The sequence below is a fragment of the Amblyraja radiata genome, chromosome 18 (genome assembly GCF_010909765.2).
Source record: "Amblyraja radiata isolate CabotCenter1 chromosome 18, sAmbRad1.1.pri, whole genome shotgun sequence".
NCBI classification, from domain to species: domain Eukaryota; kingdom Metazoa; phylum Chordata; class Chondrichthyes; order Rajiformes; family Rajidae; genus Amblyraja; species Amblyraja radiata.
In genome coordinates this window covers 24,417,114-24,437,517 of record NC_045973.1, presented here as the reverse complement: position 1 = coordinate 24,437,517, position 20,404 = coordinate 24,417,114, and the positions used below count along the sequence as shown (strand labels likewise).

At 46.3% G+C, this 20,404-nt stretch overlaps 1 protein-coding gene across 3 annotated transcripts in view; it reads right to left on the bottom strand.

Moving 5' to 3' along the window:
- Positions 1-19,808, bottom strand: part of cacna2d2 (calcium voltage-gated channel auxiliary subunit alpha2delta 2) — a 374,530-nt gene extending 354,722 nt beyond the window's left edge. For all 3 annotated transcript variants that reach the window (XM_033036873.1, XM_033036874.1, XM_033036875.1), the window contains exon 1: positions 19,676-19,808. In XM_033036873.1, the coding sequence (XP_032892764.1) occupies positions 19,676-19,797 (122 nt within the window). In that variant the 5' untranslated portion in view covers positions 19,798-19,808. The remainder of the gene's footprint in view (positions 1-19,675) is intronic.
- Positions 19,809-20,404: the final 596 nt, after the last annotated feature.

Below are 20,404 nucleotides of genomic sequence, written 5' to 3'. Positions count from 1 at the left end.
CCCGCCTTCCTCCGGCCCCAACCCCCACCCCTGCCGTGTGTCCACCATCCCCCCTGACCTCCCCCTCTCAGATACCGAATGGTCTGTTCTCAGCAGAGGCCTCACCTTTGTCCCCCTCCGTCCCCAACTCAATGAGTTCCGCGCCCGCCACGATTTGGAGCTCTTCTTCCGTCGCCTCCGCCTCACACCATTCTTCCATGGGAAGGAGTCCTCGCCCCCATTGATGATCCCTTTTCCTGTCTCCAACGGACCCCCTCCTCTTGGGCCCCCCCCCCATGGCCATTGGTACAATTAAATTTGGAGGTCACCATCCAACGTCAGAACAGGAGAACATTCTCAGCGGCTTGGACTTCCGAATCGGCCACTTCCTACCGGAGACCGCGGCTCCCGAAGTCCACAGGCTGAGCTGGGCGGAGATTCACGCTGGCGGCCCTCGGTAAAGGGATCCTAGGGCTCCACGATATTGAAGTCAGCGCGGCCTGAGGCTGGGAGCTCCGCAAACCACAGCTCCATGGTGTTGAAGCAGCAGGCCCAACACTCCAGAGCTTCAAAAGGCGATCCAGGCAAGGCATCGCCCACTCCGCGGTGAATCCAATATGTATTTTAAAATCAACTGTTTAATGACAACATACTGTAGGATCTAAAAGTGTCACACTGTCACTGTCGGGTAGTCATGGTCCTCTAGTCGTGGGGGTGGGGGATTGGGAGGGGGGGGCCTCACAAGTGAAATAGCTTAGGGCCTCTCTTCATCTAAATCCGGCCCTGGTTGGAGGGGAGGGGGAGCAACAACCTCTTGTTGTGGGGTGGGATGTGGAAGAGGAATGTTATATCAAGGGGGTGGTTGAAGAGAGGGCTGAAGCGAAGGGGAGACAGCCCCCTACTGTGGGAGTCTGGAAGTGGAACCAGGCAGAAGCATATATTGGAGGACTTGGTATTCTCCAGTATGCTACCAGGGTTTAAATATCAGAGTTAAATTATGGTGATATTTTTACATTCACTTTACATGTCATATATTCATCCCAAGTACTCTTAATCTCCTGGTGTTTGGGATAATGGCGGGATTTGATCTGGAGAATCTATTTCTAGTTTTAGGTGAATCTATTTCAGGAGAACACAATTTCAATTCAGGGGCCTTGCTCACACAAAATGAGGATGAATAATTGTCGCCCTCCACCCTGAAAGATTTCAGGAAGAGGAAGTCAGGAAACCACTTATTACTTTTCATTGGTGGGTCGGAGGTGGGAGAGTTGGCAGCTTCAAATTCAAATAGATATAATCACGATGAAGGCACCAGCAGCTCAACTTTCACAGAAGATTGAAGAGATTTGGCATGCCACCGAATACTCACACAAAGTATCCTGACTGGTTGCATCATAACCTGGTTAGGATGTTCCAATGCAAGGAACACAAGAGGCTGCAGAAAAGTGGACTCAGCCCAGTCCATCATGGGCACAGACCTACCCACCAAGTGCCTCTACAAAAGGTGATGCCTTTATAAGATGCTATCTATCATCAAGGATACATACCATCGAGGCCAACCCCTCTTCTTGCTGCTGCATCGGGCAGGAGGAACAGAAGCCTGTAGTCCACATCACCAGGTTGAGGAACAGCTACTTTCATACAACCATCAGGTTCTGGAATCGATCCACACAAACCTAATCCTACCTAGGCAAAGGAACACTACGAACCTTTGTGCAAAAATATTTTTTCTAATTGTGTTCTGCACAATGACTTGTTTCTTACAACCTTTTTCTTTTACCCTCTTTCAGAATGTACGTGTCATATATGTAACAGTTATGTATAATGTATGTTTTTGAGTGCTGTCTGAGTCCATTTTGTGTGATGCTGATGCAAACAAGATTTTCATTTACCTGTACCTGTGCATGGGACAATAAATTCAACTTCACAACCTACTCCTCCCATTCTCTCATCCAACACCTTTCTCCCCATACCGGCCTATCAGCTCATTCCCAATAAAAAGTTTTCAAAAATAAAATCAATAGATCTTTGCTGGAAAAACATATCAAGAGTTATGGGGCAAATGTTGATAAATGGAGTTATAATTCAGAAACAATAGAACAGATTAGGCTGAATTGCTCCCATCTCAGTTTCTTCCTGTCTCTGTACAATGTAACAACTTATTAAGCACAGGAAAAGGCCCCTTAGCTCACAGTGCCTGCACTGAACGTGATGCCAAGTTAAACTAATCTCTGCCTGCACATGATCCATATCCATCCATCACCTGCATACCCTATATACCAAGCTAAAACCCCTTAAAACTAGTTGAATGCCACTAACATATTTGCTTCCATCACTACCCTGGTAATGTGCTCCAGTCACCTACAAATCTTGTAAAAAAAATCTTACCCCTCACATCTCCTTTAAACTTTCCCCTTCTCATCTTAAAGTTATGTTCTCTAGTTTTTGACATTTTCACCCATGAAGAAAGGTTCTGCTTGTCTACCCTATCTCTGCCTCTCTTCTATCAGTCTCCCCTCAACCTCCGACTCTCCAGAGAAAACCATCCAAGTATGTCCAACCTCATCTTATAGCTAATACCCTGTGATCCAGGCTACATTCTAGTAAACCTCTTCAGCACCCTCCACATTCTTCACAGGCCTCGACATACTTCCTGAAATGGGGTAATCGGAACTGCACACAATAGTCCAACCATAGTTTTATAAAGCTGTAACATTACTGCCTGACTCTTGTACTTAATGCCCAAACCGATAAAGGCAAGCATATCATACATCTTCTTTACCACTCTATCTGCTTGTATACCACTTTCAGGGAGCTATTGGAGGTGGTTTTACGATTGCCATGAAGATCATTATGAATTTAGTGCTCTGCATCCCTAAATAATTTAAAAACTGTACCAGATAACTCTTCCGAAACGGGTCAAAGATATAGTGCATATTAAGTGCGGCAATTTAGAAATGTAATGGTGCCTATGACTAGCCCCAGGGGATAGCCGCGTGTCAGCTAAGCCACAGACACAGTGCAGCTGGGACTTATAGTCCTATAACAAAATGTAGTAGTGATATTGTAGCTGCCAGCTGGAGTCCAGTATCGTTAACTGAGAAGATTTGTTATTTGTGGAGATGGTTAGAGTTACAAATAATATTTGTGTTTCCACAGGGATTGTTAACTAGCCAAGATGTAGCTTGAAGTAGGAATCTGAGGTCCAGTTAGTTAGGGGAATAGTTATTATAAAAACTGGAGCATAGCCTGGTTGGAAAATGCTCAGACAGATCAAACAATATAAAATCAGTTCATATTAAACGAAGGAGACTTACATAGAAAAAGCATAATTTGGAAAATTATGGATGAAAAAGTGTCACGTGGCTGTAAACTGCAAGTGAAGATACCCAAACTGGACCTCACAATTGGGCAGCAAGGTCTTGGTTCCTCAGCCATACTGCTCTTCGATCGCAGGAGCTACATAGCATTATGAAGCTCCCCCAACTGGTTATGTGGGGTATGGCTGAATCTCACCGGAAACGTCACACAGCTGGATTGAAATATTGTCCTCTGCCCCGTTAGATCGGGAATTATGCTTCAAAAAGTCCTTCTGTACGTTTCCTAATCTATGATCTACCCCTGCTAGATGTACTTGGGACACTGAATGGCGATAACTCACATTCATTTAATGCTCATTTATGAAGAAAGGTGACTCAAGACACTTCGCAGAAATAACAAAAATAGCCGCTGTGTTGATAGTGGACAAAAGGCCAATTATTTGTAGAGATGGGTTTTTAAAGTGTTTGAAAGCAGGCAGAAAGAGAGAGAGAGGATAGAGGGTCCCATGAGAGAGTTCCAGAGATTAGGACCAAGACAAAAAATAGGTGTGTTATAGATATTTGGGACGAAAGTCTACAACATATACATCAATGTTCGTTAAATGCCAGACATTCTTTAATACAGTTTAAAGTATTACATAGACTGCATTACTCTAAAACACAATTAAATAGAATTTTCCCACATATCTCACCTATCTGTGATAAATGTCAACACTCAGAGGCTAATTTAACTCATACTTTTGTAAATTGTATAAAAATCAAAAATTTCAGGACGGATATTTTTAGAATAATTTCTGAAGTTGTTAATACACAATTGGATCCCGACTCAAAACTAATAATATTAGGAATATCAGAACAAAGCCTAAAACTTACAACAAGCCAAAGAAACTTCTTTGATTATAGTATAATAACTGGGTAAAAATTAATATTAAAATTTTGGAAAAGTCCAACAACCCCCACAATCAAAATGTGGATTATGGAGATGTCGGAGACCTTACATTTGGAAAGAACTAGACTTGTCTTAATTGACCAACAATAATTATTTGCTAGAATATGGTCTCCATTTATTGACTTTTTGAAAGGGTAAATTGGGCCGGCACGGATGTCTGAACCCAGGATTAGATGAATAATTATATTTTATAATCTACGGACATATCTCCAAAGAAGTATTATTGATAATTTATTCTATTCTTTTTTATCGTGTTTTTTTCTCTTCTTTCTCACTATCTATTAAAAAAAAAATGTTTTTAAAATAGGTGTGCAAATAGTAAAGATGCATGGACAAGGTATAAAGGGACTAACGTTAAAGGTAAAACATTACCTTTGTAAATGTTATTTTGTATTGTTACTTTGTAAAAACAAGTAACGATAAAGGTAATATCGACTGACATCTATTATAAACTCACTGACTCCCACAACTATCTCAACTACACTTCTTCCCACCCTGTTTCCTGCAAAGACTCTATCCCCTACTTCCAATTCCTCCGTCTGAGTCGCATCTTCGCCCAAGATGATGTGTCCCACACCAGGACATCTGAGGTGTCCTCATTCTTTAGGGAATGGGCTTTCTCCTCTCCCATCATAGATGAGGCCCTCACTCATGTCTCCTCAGAACCCCGCAGCTCCACCCTTGCTCCCTCTCCCCCTAGTCGCAACAGAGACATAGCCCCCCAGTCCTTATCTTTCATCAGCTGTCGCATACCACACGTAATCCTCTGAAATCTTTGTCAACTCCAAAGGGATCCCAACACTAGTCACATCTTCCCATCACCACCCCTATCTGCCTTTCGCAGAGACCATTCCCTCTGCAACTCCCTGGTTAACTCATCCTTTCCCACCTAAACCACCCCCTCCCCAGGTACCTTCCCCTGCAACCGCAGAAGATGCAACACCTCTCCCAATGTTTCCTCCCAATAACTCTGTCCAGGGACCCCGACAGTCCTTTCAGGTTAGGCAGAGATTCATTTGCACCTCCTCCAACATCATCTATTGTATCCGTTGTTCAAGATGTGGACTTTTATACATTGGCGAGACCAAACGTAGACTGGGCGAACGTTTCACTGAACACCTTCGCTCAGTCTGCCTGAACCAACCTGATCTCTCAGTTGCTAAACACTTTTATTCTCCTTCCCATATCCCACAATTACCTTTCTGTCCTAGGTCTCCTCCATTGTCAGACACAAATTGGAGGAACAGCATCTCATTGTTAAACACAAATTGGAGGAACAGCATTTCATATTTCGCTTGGGCAGCTTACAGCCCAGTGGTATGATTTTTGATTTCTCTAACTTCAGGTAGCCCCGGCATTCTGTCTCCCTCTCTTTCTCCCTCCCCCACCCAAGTCATACTAGCTTCTCGTTTTCACCCAACAAACAGCTAACAATAGCCTGTTTCCTTTATCACCGTTACTTTTTTGCACATCTTTCATTCATTGTTCTTTATCTCTCTACATTATCGTCTATATCTCTCGTTTGCCTTATCCCTAATCAGTCTGAAGAAGGGCCTCGCCCCGAAACATCACCCATTCCCTCTCTCCAGAGCTGCTGCCTGTCCCGCTGAGTTACTCCAGCTTTTTGTGCCGATTAACGGTAAAACGAATGTATCGATGGTGGCATGATAGAAGGCGATGAAAGGATTTGTAAACAGAACAATCTAATCAGCAAAGACAGAGTGTTGGTCAAGCAGTGTTTTGTGTGCAACAGGATATAGGCCGCAGGTTGTTGTGGAGGCCAGTAAAACGGCATTGGAGGTTTTGAAGGTCCTCAGGTCTGAAGAGAATGTTGATTTTTCAATCAGCGGAAACAAACAGCCAGGATGAATGCTAAAGGTACAACGTTTTTGTCAAAGGACCACATGATGACAATCTTTCCAGAGCTCATTACGAAATGATAATATTTGATTCACAGCTTAACATTAGACAAACAGGCATGATTTAATAGCCCATCAACATTCACTCTCTGATAACCCTGCAACATGCCCTCTGACCCAGCTCTGTGTTGCATCTCTCCAGCCAGGTTTCCACATTGAATGCGATGACCCCTAGCATCATGGCACCCTATGTGGCTGGAGTAGAAGTAATCTGTTCATACGTAACCTTCATGATCTACCTACGCCTTCGACATGGCAAAGTACACCATCCTCCTTCAATGTCTCCTATCCTCCAGCAGGGTCGGACTCCCCTGGGATTTTTCATTCTTATCTATGCAGTCAGAGCCATATCCACCGTGTAGATACAAAGAACTGCAGATACAGAAATTTTGAGCAAAATGCAAAATGTTGGAGAAACTCAATGGATCAGCTGCATCTGTGGACAAAATGGACAATGCGTCGGGTCAGGACCCTTCTCGATTGTTAAAGGTTTGGACACACTAGAGGCAGGAAACATGTTCCCGATGTTGGGGGAGTCCAGAACCAGGGGCCACAGTTTAAGAATAAGGAGTAAGCCATTTAGAACGGAGACGAGAAAACACTTTTTCTCACAGAGAGTGGTGAGTCTGTGGAATTCTCTGCCTCAGAGGGCGGTAGAGGCAGGTTCTCTGGATGCTTTCAAGAGGGAGCTGGATAGGGCTCCTAAAAATAGCAGTCATGGGGATATGGGGAGAAGGCAGGAACGGGGTACTGATTGGGGGTGATCAGCCATGATCACATTGAATGGCGGCACTGGCTCGAAGGGCCAAATGGCCTACTCATGCACCTATTGTCTATTGTCTATTCTACACACTGATCCTTGTGATTCTCATTTTCAGCATTTGTAGGGGCAGTTGCCCTTGGGATCCATGCTCACCTACCCACAGCAGCTTATCTTGCAATCACACAAGTTGCAGCAGCTGTGCTTTTATCCCCTCCCTTCACACCATTCAAGTCTCCACATGGTCTTTGCAGATGAAGCAGTGATTTACTTGTCAATTACATACACAGTATGCTCCCAATTTGACATTCTCTCCATTATTGAGTCCAAATACAGATCATTGACAATTCTGTTCCAACTGCTGTTATAACTCTTGGCATGTAAGCTTCTAGTCACCTTAATTCTCAAGCATAGAAACATAGAAAATAGGTGTAGGAGTAGGCCATTCGGCCCTTCGAGCCTGCACCGCCATTCAATGTAATCATGGCTGATCATCCAACTCAGTATCCCATCCCTGCCTTCTCTCCATACCCCCTGATCCCTTTAGCCACAAGGGCCACATCTAACTCCCTCTTAAATATAGCCAAAATAAATCCCTTTATAACTCTGTACACCCCGTCCCCCTTTCATTCTATTTATCTGCCTCTCCGCCTGGTCATAAGAACATAAGAAACAGAAGCCAGAGTAGGTCACCTGTCCACTCATGCCTGCTCCTCCATTAAATAAAGCCATGGATGATCTTCCACCTCAGCATCACTATTCCTGCATTAAACCCATATCCCTTGATTCCCTGAATATCCAACACTGTTCAATGTAGGCTTGAGAAGCAGCACCTCATCTTTCAACTATATGATGGCCTCCTAGAGTCAACACTGAATTCAGTAATTTCTGGTAATCAACATTTCCTATAGTATTTCAGATGAAGATTCTGCTTTTCTGTTATGTCTCCTGCAAACCAGTCAAGTGATTCGATAATTGTTGCATTACCATCCTCCTTCACCTGCACTTTTATTCATTTAATCTCTTTTTCCACTCTGTAACAAGCTTTGAATTTCATTCACCTCTTTCCTATATCATAAAATCTGTTTAGTCATAGATTCATACAGCATGGAAACAGACCATTTGGCACTTGCCCACGCCAACCAAGATGCCCCACCTACACTAATCCTACCTACCTGCGTTTGACCGATATGCTTCTTAACCTTTCCTGTCCATGTACCTGTCCAAATGTATTTAAATGTGATACTACCTGCCTCAACTACCTCCTCTGGCAGCTTGTTTCATATACCCACCATACTTTAGCCCTCAGGTTCCTATTAAAACTTTCCTCTCTCTCTCTCAAACCTATTGCCTCTGGTTCTCAATTCCCCTACTCTGGGTATAAGACTCTGTGCATTTACCCGATCTAAGCCCTCACGGTTTTTTACACCTCTATAAGATTATCCCTCATCCTCCTGTGCTCCAAGGAATAAAGACCTAGCCTGCTCACCCCCTACCTACAGCACAGGCCCTCGAGTCCTGGCAACATTCTTATAAATCTTCACTACCCTTTCCATCTTAACACCTCTTTCCTATAAGAGCATGACCAAAACTGGACACAATCATCTGAATGTGGCCTCACATCTCTAACTTTTGCAAATTCTAGTGAACAGCCGACCAGCCAAAATATTAACTGTTTCTCTCTTCACGGGTGCTTCCTGATCTCTTGGGTTGAGTTAGGTTATTTTGTTAAAAACAATGTTTTCTGTTTTTTATTTCAAATTTCAACCACAGAGCCATAGTGAGTTACAGCACAGAAACAAACCATTCAGCCCACACACATTTTTGTCTAATCCTACCCTAACCCATTTTATTATTCCCATAATGTTATTATATCTTACCACCCCCCCCCCCCCCCTCCAAAAAAAACCTATAAACTTGCAGTAATTCACAGTGGGCAATTAACCTACCACCCTACATGTCCTTAGATTATGACACAAAACCAGAGCATCCAGAAGAAACCCTCCCGGTCCCAGGAAAAACGTGCAAACTCCACACAGACAACACTGGAGGTCAGAACTGAACTCAGGTCAGGAAACAACTCCACCAACTGTGCCATTGTATAATATCTGTTGTATTTTGCTTGTGTAACAAGAGTCACCAACGTTTGTCCATTCATATAATATTACTTTCATTGTTTCCCAAAGATCTATCCCTGGTCCACTCTTATGCCTTACTTACAGGTATATCCTGAACCTTGATGATATCATTGGAAAATATAGTTAAAAATAATAAACTGCAGATGCTTGAAATCATAAATAAAACAGATCCAGCTGGCCAGCTGGGGATACTCATTGGGTGAGGCAGCACATGGAAAGGAAACAGTCAATAAACAGTCAATAAAAGGACTGGGAGGTTAGAAATCAAACATGGCGGGGAGTGGGGGGAGTGGGTGGAGGGGGGAAGGGAGGGGGGAAGGGAGGGGGGAGAGAGGTGGGAGAGGGGGAGGGGAGAGGGGGAGAGGGGTGACGATGATGACAAATGCGGGAACAAGTGAAAGTCTATGATATAGCAGAGGACAAGACATGAATGGATGTCACCGATTGATAGGCAGGGTCCTGAAGGCTTAGTTTATTGTAGCCAAGCTGCCCGGAGCAGGTAAATCAGGGGAGAACAGGGGAGAGAGGATAATAAACATCTGGAGATGCTGTGAGATGCAAAACACAGCAGTTGTTGCTAATCTGAAAAAGGAACCCAGCGGTCCAGCAGCATCTACAGAGCGAGGTACAACCAAGGGATTGACTCAGAACTGCTGTAGCTTTGGGAGCAACAACAGCAGCAGCAGGAGGAGGAGATTAGCAAGAGATATGACTGATTGGCTCTAGCCCAAGTGGGAGGAGAGAAGTGAAAACAGTTTAAGTACAGGTCAAGGACAGGCAGACTTGACTCAGAACTGCTGTAGCTTTGGGAGCAACAACAGCAGCAGCAGCAGCAGGAGGAGATTAGCAAGAGATACGACTGATTGGCTCTAGCCCAAGTGGGAGGAGAGAAGTGAGTCAGTGCTGGGAAAACAGCTGTAAACTGAGGAATTTGGTTTGTAAATTGGTAAATCAGGCAATTTATCAGTCAATTTAAGTAAGACTGCTCTTAGGGAGCGGCAGTGAGTGAAGTGCCCTGTGAGAAAAGTGTGAGTCTTTGGCTCGAGAGTCTTAAGTGCCCTGTGAGAAAAGTGTGAGTCTTTGGCTCGAGAGTCTTAAGTGCCCTGTGAGAAAAGTGTGAGTCTTTGGCTCGAGAGTCTTCGGAGAGGAGGCTGAGGAGAGGAGACTACGCAAAACACTGCAGAGGGAGAGACGAAAGAAGGAGATGTCAGGCAAGCTGATTCAGTGTGATGCTTGCAGTATGTGGGAGGTCAAGGACACCGCTGGTGCCTCTGGCTGCTACAAATGCGAAAAGTGCATCCAGGTAGAGCTCCTGAAGGGCCGTGTTGGGGAACTGGAGAAGCAAGTGGATGACCTCCGGTTCGTCTGAGAAACGGAGTCGTTCCTCGATAAGTCCTACAGTACGATTGTTACACCTAAGGTACTGGAAGAGAGAAGGTGGGAGACAGTGAGAACGGGAGGGAAGCATGGAATGCCAACGTCCCCGGGGGTTGTACCTCTTGTGAACAGGTTCACCCACTTAGAAGCTGTCGGGACAGAAGAGGTGTTTACACTGGGCGGCGGACTGGCTTGTGATGCGAATAGGGCTGTTGAGCCAAAACCAAAAAGGCCTAAGGCAGGCAACGCCATTGTAGTAGGAGACTCCATTGTGAGAGGTACGGACAGGGGTTTCTGCGGCAACAGACGGGATGCGAGGATGGTGTGCTGCCTTCCTGGTGCCAGGATCCAGGATGTCACGGACAGAGTGCAGAAAATCCTCAAGGGCGAAGGTGAACATCCGGAAGTGGTAGTGCATGTCGGCACAAACGATGTCGGAAAGAAGGGGATGAATATTCTGCAGCGTGACTTTGGAGAGCTCGGAAAAATGCTGAAAAACAGGACCTCCAGGGTTGTTATCTCCGGTTTGCTTCCAGTTCCTCGTGCTGGCGAGAGCAGGAACAGGGAGATACGGGACCTGAACGTGTGGCTGAGGAACTGGTGCACGGGGCAGGGATTTAGATTCTTAGATCACTGGGATCTGTTTTGGGGTAATGGGGAACTGTACAAAAGGGACGGATTGCATCTTAACAGGTGTGGGACCAGCATTCTGGCAGGCAGGTTTGCCACTGCTACACGGGTGGTTTTAAACTGAATAAGGGGGGTGGGGTGTCGAATGGGCTAGTGGAGGATGGAGTTAAAGGGAAAGGGTTTCTTAAATGTGTGAGCGTAGAGACAGAGGGGTGTAAAATGAGGGTAGAAGCAATAGGTAGCAAGGTGAAAAGTAAAAGTGGCAGGCCGGAAAATCCAGGGCAAAAATCAAAAAGGGCCACTTTTCAACAAAATTGTATAAGGGGTAAGAGTGTTGTAAAAACAAGCCTGAAGGCTTTGTGTCTCAATGCAAGGAGCATTCGTAATAAGGTGGATGAGTTGAATGTGCAGATAGCTATTAATGACTATGATATAGTTGGGATCACGGAGACATGGCTCCAGGGTGACCAAGGCTGGGAGCTGAACATCCAGGGATATTCAATATTCAGGAGGGATAGAGAGAAAGGAAAAGGAGGTGGGGTAGCGTTGCTGATTAGAGAGGAGATTAACGCAATGGAAAGGAAGGACATTAGTTTGCAGGATGTGGAATCGGTATGGGTAGAGCTGCGAAACACTAAGGGGCAGAAAACGCTGGTGGGTGTTGTGTACAGGCCACCTAACAGTAGTAGTGAAGTTGGAGATGGTATCAAACAGGAAATTAGAAATGCGTGCGACAAAGGCAAAACCGTTATAATGGGTGACTTCAATCTACATATAGATTGGGTGAATCAAATTGGCTGGGGTGCTGAGGAAGAGGATTTTTTGGAATGTATGCGGGATAGTTATCTAAATCAACATGTAGAGGAACCAACGAGAGAGCAGGCTATTTTAGACTGGGTATTGAGTAATGAGGAAGGGTTAGTTAGCAGTCTTGTTGTACGTGCCCCCTTGGGCAAGAGTGACCATAATATGGTTGAGTTCTTCATTAGGATGGAGAGTGACATTGTTAATTCAGAAACAATGGTTCTGAACTTAAAGAAAGGTAACTTTGAGGGTATGAGACGTGAATTGGCCAAGATTGACTGGCAATTAATTCTAAAAGGGTTGACGGTGGATATGCAATGGAAGACATTTAAAGACTGCATGGATGAACTACAAAAATTGTTCATCCCAGTTTGGCAAAATAATAAATCAGGGAAGGTAGTGCATCCGTGGATAACAAGGGAAATCAGGGATAGTATCAAAGCGAAGGATGATGCGTACAAATTAGCCAGAAAAAGCAGCATACCGGAGGACTGGGAGAAATTCAGAGAATTAGGAAAGGAAAAATAGATTATGAAAGAAAACTGGCAGGGAACATAAAAACTGACTGCAAAAGTTTTTATAGATATGTGAAAAGAAAGAGATTAGTTAAAACAAAAGTAGGTCCCTTGCAGTCAGAAACGGGTGAGTTGATCATGGGGAACAAGGATATGGCGGACCAATTGAATAACTACTTTGGTTCCGTCTTCACTAAGGAAGACATAAATAATCTGCCGGAAATAGCAGGGGACCGCGGGTCAAAGGAGTTGGAGGAATTGAGTGAAATCCAGGTTAGCCGGGAAGTGGTGTTGGGTAAATTAAATGGATTAAAGGCCGATAAATCCCCAGGGCCAGATAGGCTGCATCCCAGAGTACTTAAGGAAGTAGCTCCAGAAATAGTGGATGCATTAGTAATAATCTTTCAAAACTCTTTAGATTCTGGAGTAGTTCCTGAGGATTGGCGGGTAGCAAACGTAACCCCACTTTTTAAGAAGGGAGGGAGAGAGAAAACGGGGAATTACAGACCAGTTAGTCTAACATCGGTAGTGGGGAAACTGCTAGAGTCAGTTATTAAAGATGGGATAGCAGCACATTTGGAAAGTGGTGAAATCATTGGACAAAGTCAGCATGGATTTACAAAATGTAAATCATGTCTGACGAATCTTATAGAATTTTTCGAGGATGTAACTAGTAGCGTGGATAGGGGAGAACCAGTGGATGTGGTGTATCTGGACTTCCAGAAGGCTTTCGACAAGGTCCCACATAAGAGATTAGTATACAAACTTAAAGCACACTGCATTGGGGGTTCAGTATTGATGTGGATAGAGAACTGGCTGGCAAACAGGAAGCAAAGAGTAGGAGTAAACGGGTCCTTTTCACAATGGCAGGCAGTGACTAGTGGGGTACCGCAAGGCTCAGTGCTGGGACCCCAGCTATTTACAATATATATTAATGATCTGGATGAGGGAATTGAAGGCAATATCTCCAAGTTTGCGGATGACACGAAGCTGGGGGGCAGTGTTAGCTGTGAGGAGGATGCTAGGAGACTGCAAGGTGACTTGGATAGGCTGGGTGAGTGGGCAAATGTTTGGCAGATGCAGTATAATGTGGATAAATGTGAGGTTATCCATTTTGGTGGCAAAAACAGGAAAGCAGACTATTATCTAAATGGTGGCCGACTAGGAAAAGGGGAGATGCAGCGAGACCTGGGTGTCATGGTACACCAGTCATTGAAAGTGGGCATGCAGGTGCAGCAGGCAGTGAAGAAAGCGAATGGTATGTTAGCTTTCATAGCAAAAGGATTTGAGTATAGGAGCAGGGAGGTTCTACTGCAGTTGTACAGGGTCTTGGTGAGACCACACCTGGAGTATTGCGTACAGTTTTGGTCTCCAAATCTGAGGAAGGACATTATTGCCATAGAGGGAATGCAGAGAAGGTTCACCAGACTGATTCCTGGGATGTCAGGACTGTCTTATGAAGAAAGACTGGATAGACTTGGTTTATACTCTCTAGAATTTAGGAGATTGAGAGGGGATCTTATAGAAACTTACAAAATTCTTAAGGGGTTGGACAGGCTAGATGCAGGAAGATTGCTCCCGATGTTGGGGAAGTCCAGGACAAGGGTCACAGCTTAAGGATAAGGGGGAAATCCTTTAAAACCGAGATGAGAAGAACTTTTTTCACACAGAGAGTGGTGAATCTCTGGAACTCCCTGCCACAGAGGGTAGTCGAGGCCAGTTCATTGGCTATATTTAAGAGGGAGTTAGATGTGGCCCTTGTGGCTAAGGGGATCAGAGGGTATGGAGAGAAGGCAGGTACGGGATACTGAGTTGGATGATCAGCCATGATCATATTGAATGGCGGTGCAGGCTCGAAGGGCCGAATGGCCTACTCCTGCACCTAATTTCTATGTTTCTATGTTTCTATGATTGAAAAGTGCAAAATCTGCAGATGCTGAAAACAAATACAGAAAACACGGGAAATATTTGGCAGGTCTTTTTATTTAAGTTTATTGCCAGGCGGCTACATTTCTGAATTGCGAACCTATCAGATCACAAATAGTTCTTGAAAACAGAACCCTGTTAGAACCTGGGGAGGACTTGTATCATAAGTAAACAAGTGTGATGAATAAGGAACACAGAAAGGTGAGCAAATGAGGCACAAAACTAGAAGAAGCAAGTGTTGGCAAAGTGCAAATTAGTTTGATTGGACTTTATTTTTTCCTGGGTTCCTGGTTTTCATTACACTAATGGAGGAAAAGTAACAATTACAGAACTGGGCAACACTATCAAGGCCAGGTTTCCAATCTCCAGCTGCTCAGAGGAGTTGGTCTTTGGTTGATTTCTTGGTGATGGTAATTTAAATACCTGACCTAATTTGCCAGATCACTATGCTGGACTATATTCTAAGGGATTAGAGTTGCCTGTAGGCCAGGCTGAGTTGCCTTCTTCTGAAGAATAATTCTGAACCATTAAATCTTTTCACAATAATCCGTCAGTTTTCATGATCACTTTCATTTCTATGCCACCCGATTCATCATGAAAATGTTCTTGATTTATTAGTTGAACCTTCAACCTCTGAACTGCTGCGTCAATATTGCATGCAGATCTTCCATTCCAACTATAATAATTCCAGTAATATCAGGGGGAGAGAATGGGTGTGAGGATGCAGAACTAGAGACCTTCCCAAAAGGAAAAGTTTCCTCCCACGTCCAATGCTGGTTGGTAAATTGCCCCTAGTGTGTAAATGAGTAGTAGATCTAGGAGTAAATGTGCTGAGAATAAAAACTGAATTAATATAAAATTAGTATAAATTGGTTATTGATGGCTGGCAAGCAGTGCCTGTTTCCGTGATGTATCTCTCAGTGACTTTATCTAAAGAAAAAGTTATGCGTGGAGCCAAGATCAATTATGTTACGGAATAAGGGAATGGCAGGAAAGTTATGCAAATATGTTTGCCTATGTTCATCGAAGAAGCCACAAATAAAATTCCTGGAGGGGACAGGTCTGTGTTTTAAATAGTCAGCTTCAGTGACAAAACGTATTGAAGAAATTGTCGGGACTGTAATGTCTGTTGCCAGCAGCCTCGTGTTGCAAAGGAGGTAGCATATTGACTGCATTGGTTGTCATCTTTTAAAATTCCACAGTTTCTGGAATTACCCCATAAACTGGAAGATGCCAAATGCAGCCCCACCATTTAAGAGAGGAAGGGAAAAATGCAGGGAACAGCAAGACAGTTACCCTGATTTCAACTGTTGAGAAAATGCTTGCATCAACAATGAATAAGTTATAACAAGGCATTGAGGAAATTATAGATTTAGCATGAATTTAATGAAAGATATAGTACGATTGGCAAATCTGTTAGATTAGATAAAGTGAAATCAGCCGATATAATATCTTTGAACTTTGAGGTCTTTGAAAAGATGTTGCACAAGAAGTTATTAAGCAATATTAGAGCACATTAGTGTAGCTGTTATATTTAGAATTGCCCGTGCGGGAAATATGTTAGCCTTTAATGCCGCAATTCTGATAGTTTTTTTCAGAGCTGTCAAATGCCAGTGCAGGTTTGTCTATGAATAATATGAACATTGGATGGCCAGTGAATAACAGGGGAAATATACTGCCATTAACTGATGATTGGTTAATAGATAGTGCAGAAATTAAAGGCTCATTTTGGCATTAAGAGGTTGTGACTAGTGAGGTGCCACACCGTGAATCGGTAGAGAGCACAATGTGATGACCAATTGCAATATATCCAGGTTTTCTGGAGATTCTAAGAGCCCAATGAGATGACCGCAAGAAACTGCAGGTGCTGGTATCTTGAGCAAAGGGCAAGGCACCTGGGGAGCTCAGCAGGCCAGGCAGTATTTGCAGAGGGAAATGGACAGGTGATATTTAAAGGTGACACTTCTTCAGACTGAGGAGATGAGATGACCAATTGCAATATTTCAAGTCTAAACTGGGTGGCAGTGAAAGTTGAGAGGAGGAAAAATAGATAGGCTGCATGAAAGGGTAAGCAGATGGAATATATTACTGAAAATGTGAATTAGGTAGAGAAATTAGAAAAACAAAGTATTTGTAAAAAATGAAAAATGCTGGTATTTAGAGGAACCAGATGTCCTGTATACAAATCAGTGGACATTAGCCTTCATATATATGAAGCACCTAGAAAAACGAATGGTATGTGTAGGAAGGAACAGCAGATGCCGGCTTACACCGAAGATAGACACAAAATGCTGGAGTAACTCAGAGGGACAGCATCTCTGGAAAGAAGGAATGGGTGATGTTTCAGGTGGAGACCCTTCTTCAGACTAATGGTACGTGTGTTCATGTGAAGTAATATTTCTGAAATTATTGGGGTCCATGTCATTCATCGGATTGATTTCTCCGATAAGAAATTGTTCCCTGTGCAGACTGGGGCTACACTCTGGACAAATTTCAAGAGTAAGAAATTATCATCCCTTTGGGTAGAGATAATGTTTCCACTGGCCAGGCTGACAAGAATCACAGCCTTAATATAACGGGTCAGACGTCGGGGACCGTGACGAAATGAAACGCCAGAAAGAGCACCTTTGAAGCTCATTTGAAGTTGTTCATTTGGGTGTGGTGAAGTCGAGGAACAGGCGCCATTCAGAGTGAATAAACAGCTAGCGCAGTGCCGCTAGATGAAAGGCCCTGTTATTCACTGGCCATCCAATGTTCATATTATTCATAGACAAACCTGCACTGGCATTTGACAGCTCTGAAAAAAACTATCAGAATTGCGGCATTAAAGGCTAACATATTTCCCGCACGGGCAATTCTAAATATAACAGCTACACTCAAACAAAAATCACACAGCTGAATAATGTGAAGAAGAGGGAAATAATGGAGCTAGTTGAGGCAGCCGCAAACTAGCGTCAGAATGCGCTGCAGCAGATCTGTGCTACACCCAACCTGTACACACGGTAGCTTCAGGTTTCATACACACACCTCGCACAGATACACACTGAGAGACCAGGTCGCCCACCGCACATCCACTCGCCTGTAGTGTGAAGTTAGCCTAGGGCACAAGTCACCTCCTTTACACGAGGCACAGGTTGGGATGTGGTGTGAGTGAGTTAGGAAGGATGCATGTCACGGGCTCCCCGCGGCAGCCGGAGAAGCGCCCGGGTCTCCAGGCAGATCGATAGGTGTTTGACGGAGGCAGGGTATGGGGGGGTGAGGGAGGAAAGCGGTAAACCGAAAGCATCAATAATACTGGAAAAACACTCAGCAGGTCAGGTAGCACCTGTGGAAAGAGAAACGGCTAACGTGCCAGGTGTGCGATCCTCGAGTTTTACTGAACGGGGGTCTAGGAAACCTATTCCTGTTCTCATGTTGCAAGTATTCAGACGGCGTTCGTGCTAAATCGACGATGAGAGGGAGGCGCCGATTGAAGTGGCGGCTATTTAACAAACTGCACGCTTAATATGAAGAAGTGGTATTTAAAGGTGATGGAGTGGGCAGGAGGTAGCCCTGTAATAGTTCACCCCAGGGCGCCGTGCACGCAGTTCACTGCAGGCTGGCTCCGGTTCAGTCAGCTCTCTCCGTGACCCCGGCCCCCCGTCTGCGCCAACACGGACCTGCACCCCAGAGATGCAGTCGCCGTGTCCTCGACCGTCAGAGCCAGGCGCGGACAACAGCATCTGGGGACCAGGCGCTAGTATCCACTCCTGCCACGGGTAGAAAACTGCCCACACCCGGCATAGACAGAGAACCCCAGGCGGTTTCTGGATGCAGTAAAACCCTGCTTGAGCATTTGTGGATGGAACACGAAAAATGCTGCAAGTTCGCTGCAGATGCGCCACGCCGGGGTGCTGGTCCTAGCCGGGAATTTGGCAAGGCAGCTGGTATCTGCACCAATTTCAGTTGCGATTATCAGAGTTGGCGGCTCCCTCTTCATCACCTCCCGCCTCCCCAGACACCTCTGGCCCCGAATCAGCTCCCGGCGCCAGCTGAACTCTCAGGCCAAATCCACGGTGACCAAACCCTCCACGCTGTCCGGCCTCGCCTTACTCACACCTCGCCGCAGCGTCACACGCTGCCTTACTCACTCTCAGCACTGGAAAGTTGTTTATTGTGAATAATTGATGGAATGGTAACAAAACATGGCATGGCGTCCGTCAATCGGAGTAGGTGCTGGCGGCGGTCCACTCGGCGCCAACGCTCCAGCAACGGCAGGGCAGCGGAGTTAGGGGGACGAGGGTAGAGAGCCGGTCTGTACCCCGCTGGAACCCGCGAATTCACAGTTAAACCGGCAAGCACCATCGACAATGGTCACCCCGGACGCTGCACTCACCTACCCACCCAGAGGGCAGACTCTTAGAAATACCCTGAGCAGGGTATTACCCACAGCTCGGCGACGTCCCCGCGGCCAGGACAAGGCAGATACGTACGTGCACCTGTTGTTCTGGGCGAGGTCACCGGCTGCCCGGAGCGCGGCACCACTGTGAAAGTGATAGCACTATGGAAAGACCCCCACGTACATTCCCCAAGCCCTCAACAATCCCCGAGCTCTCCCACCTCCTCACCCCCACTGTCTCACCCCCCACCCCACACTAGTCCCGGCCATCGGGCTCCAACCTCACCCACACTCCCCAGCACTGGACCCCGCCCCCCCGTCACCACCGGCTCCTGCCCCATCCCCGGACCCAGGGCTCTTTCCCCACCTCCCGTCCTGACCCACGACTCTCTCCTGTCTCCCGTCCCGGGACTCTTCCTCCCCTCCCTACTCATCTCTCGGTCCCCTGGCCCTCCCCCCATCCACCTATATCCCGGTGAATTCAACCCCAGCCGCTATCCCTCCGCTCCGGCCCGCCAGCCCACCAAGGAAACCGCGGCGAAATGCGCATCGTCGCGTCCGCCCGCCCGCCCGCAGGTAGCAGCGACTCTGCGCCGTGAATCCCACCGGGAACAGCTCATCCCACCGGGAGTATCCTTGCGAGAGCAACTCTTTCCCGCCCCCCCCCCCCCCCCCGAGATAATCTCGCCCGTCCCTCCCGGACAACCGAGAGCATCTTATCCCACCCCTTTCCTGCGGGAATATACCACCGGGAGCATCATATCCCACCCATCTCCACCACAGTATCCCACCGAGATCATCTGATCCCAGCCTCTCCACGGGGAATATCCGTGCGGGAGCATCTCCTCCATCCCAATCGAACACCAGACAACATCCCAGACCGACCCCCCCCCCCGGCTTATCTCACCCCCTCCCCGGGAAGGTCCCAAGCCGGCGGTGGGTGCCCCCGGTGCCCCTGGCCGTGCCCCGCCTGGACTCACGTGTAGTTGGCCGGGAAGCTGTAGCCCGCCGCCAGGTCGGTCAGCACCAGCAGAGTAACACACAACGCGCCGCCGGCAGCCGCCATTTCCACAGCCCGGCCGGGACCTGCACACCGCTCCATTCAACCAGAGAGGGAAAGAGAGCGGCGTTCCCGCGCAGCGCGCTCCCGAGTCCGCGCCAACCCCGCTCCGCACGGCCAGCGAGGGGGATGCGCGCCGCCGAGTGAGCGGGACGGAGGGAGGATGAGAACAGGATGATGCAGAGGATGGGATGATGGGGGGGAGGTCGATGGGAGAGCACGGGGTGCTTGGCAGGAGTGTGTGTGTGTTTACATTGATGGGGTGGAGGTGGTGTTTGTGTTGAAGTTGATAGCAAGGGGTAGGGGCAATGCAAGGTGTGTGTCCGTGCTGAAGGGGAGTGCAGTAGGTGGCATTGATACGGGGTTTGGGGGTGATGGGTCAGGATCGATGGCAAGGGCAAGGGTGAGACCAAAGGGGTGAGACGGGGTTGAGGAGAGATGAGGGCCGGGTGCGATAGGAAGGGTCTGCCTGGTTCGATTGGACGGCATGGAGGGTTGTGTTTGTTTGGAAGGAATATGATGGGGTCAGATTGGAAGGGGTATGGGTTGGATTTTGTTTGGAAGGAGGTGAGGTTTGATTGCAAGGAAGGTTAGGTCTGATTGGAAGGGGTACGATGAGGTTTGATTGTAGGTGCAGTTCGCGGGTGCA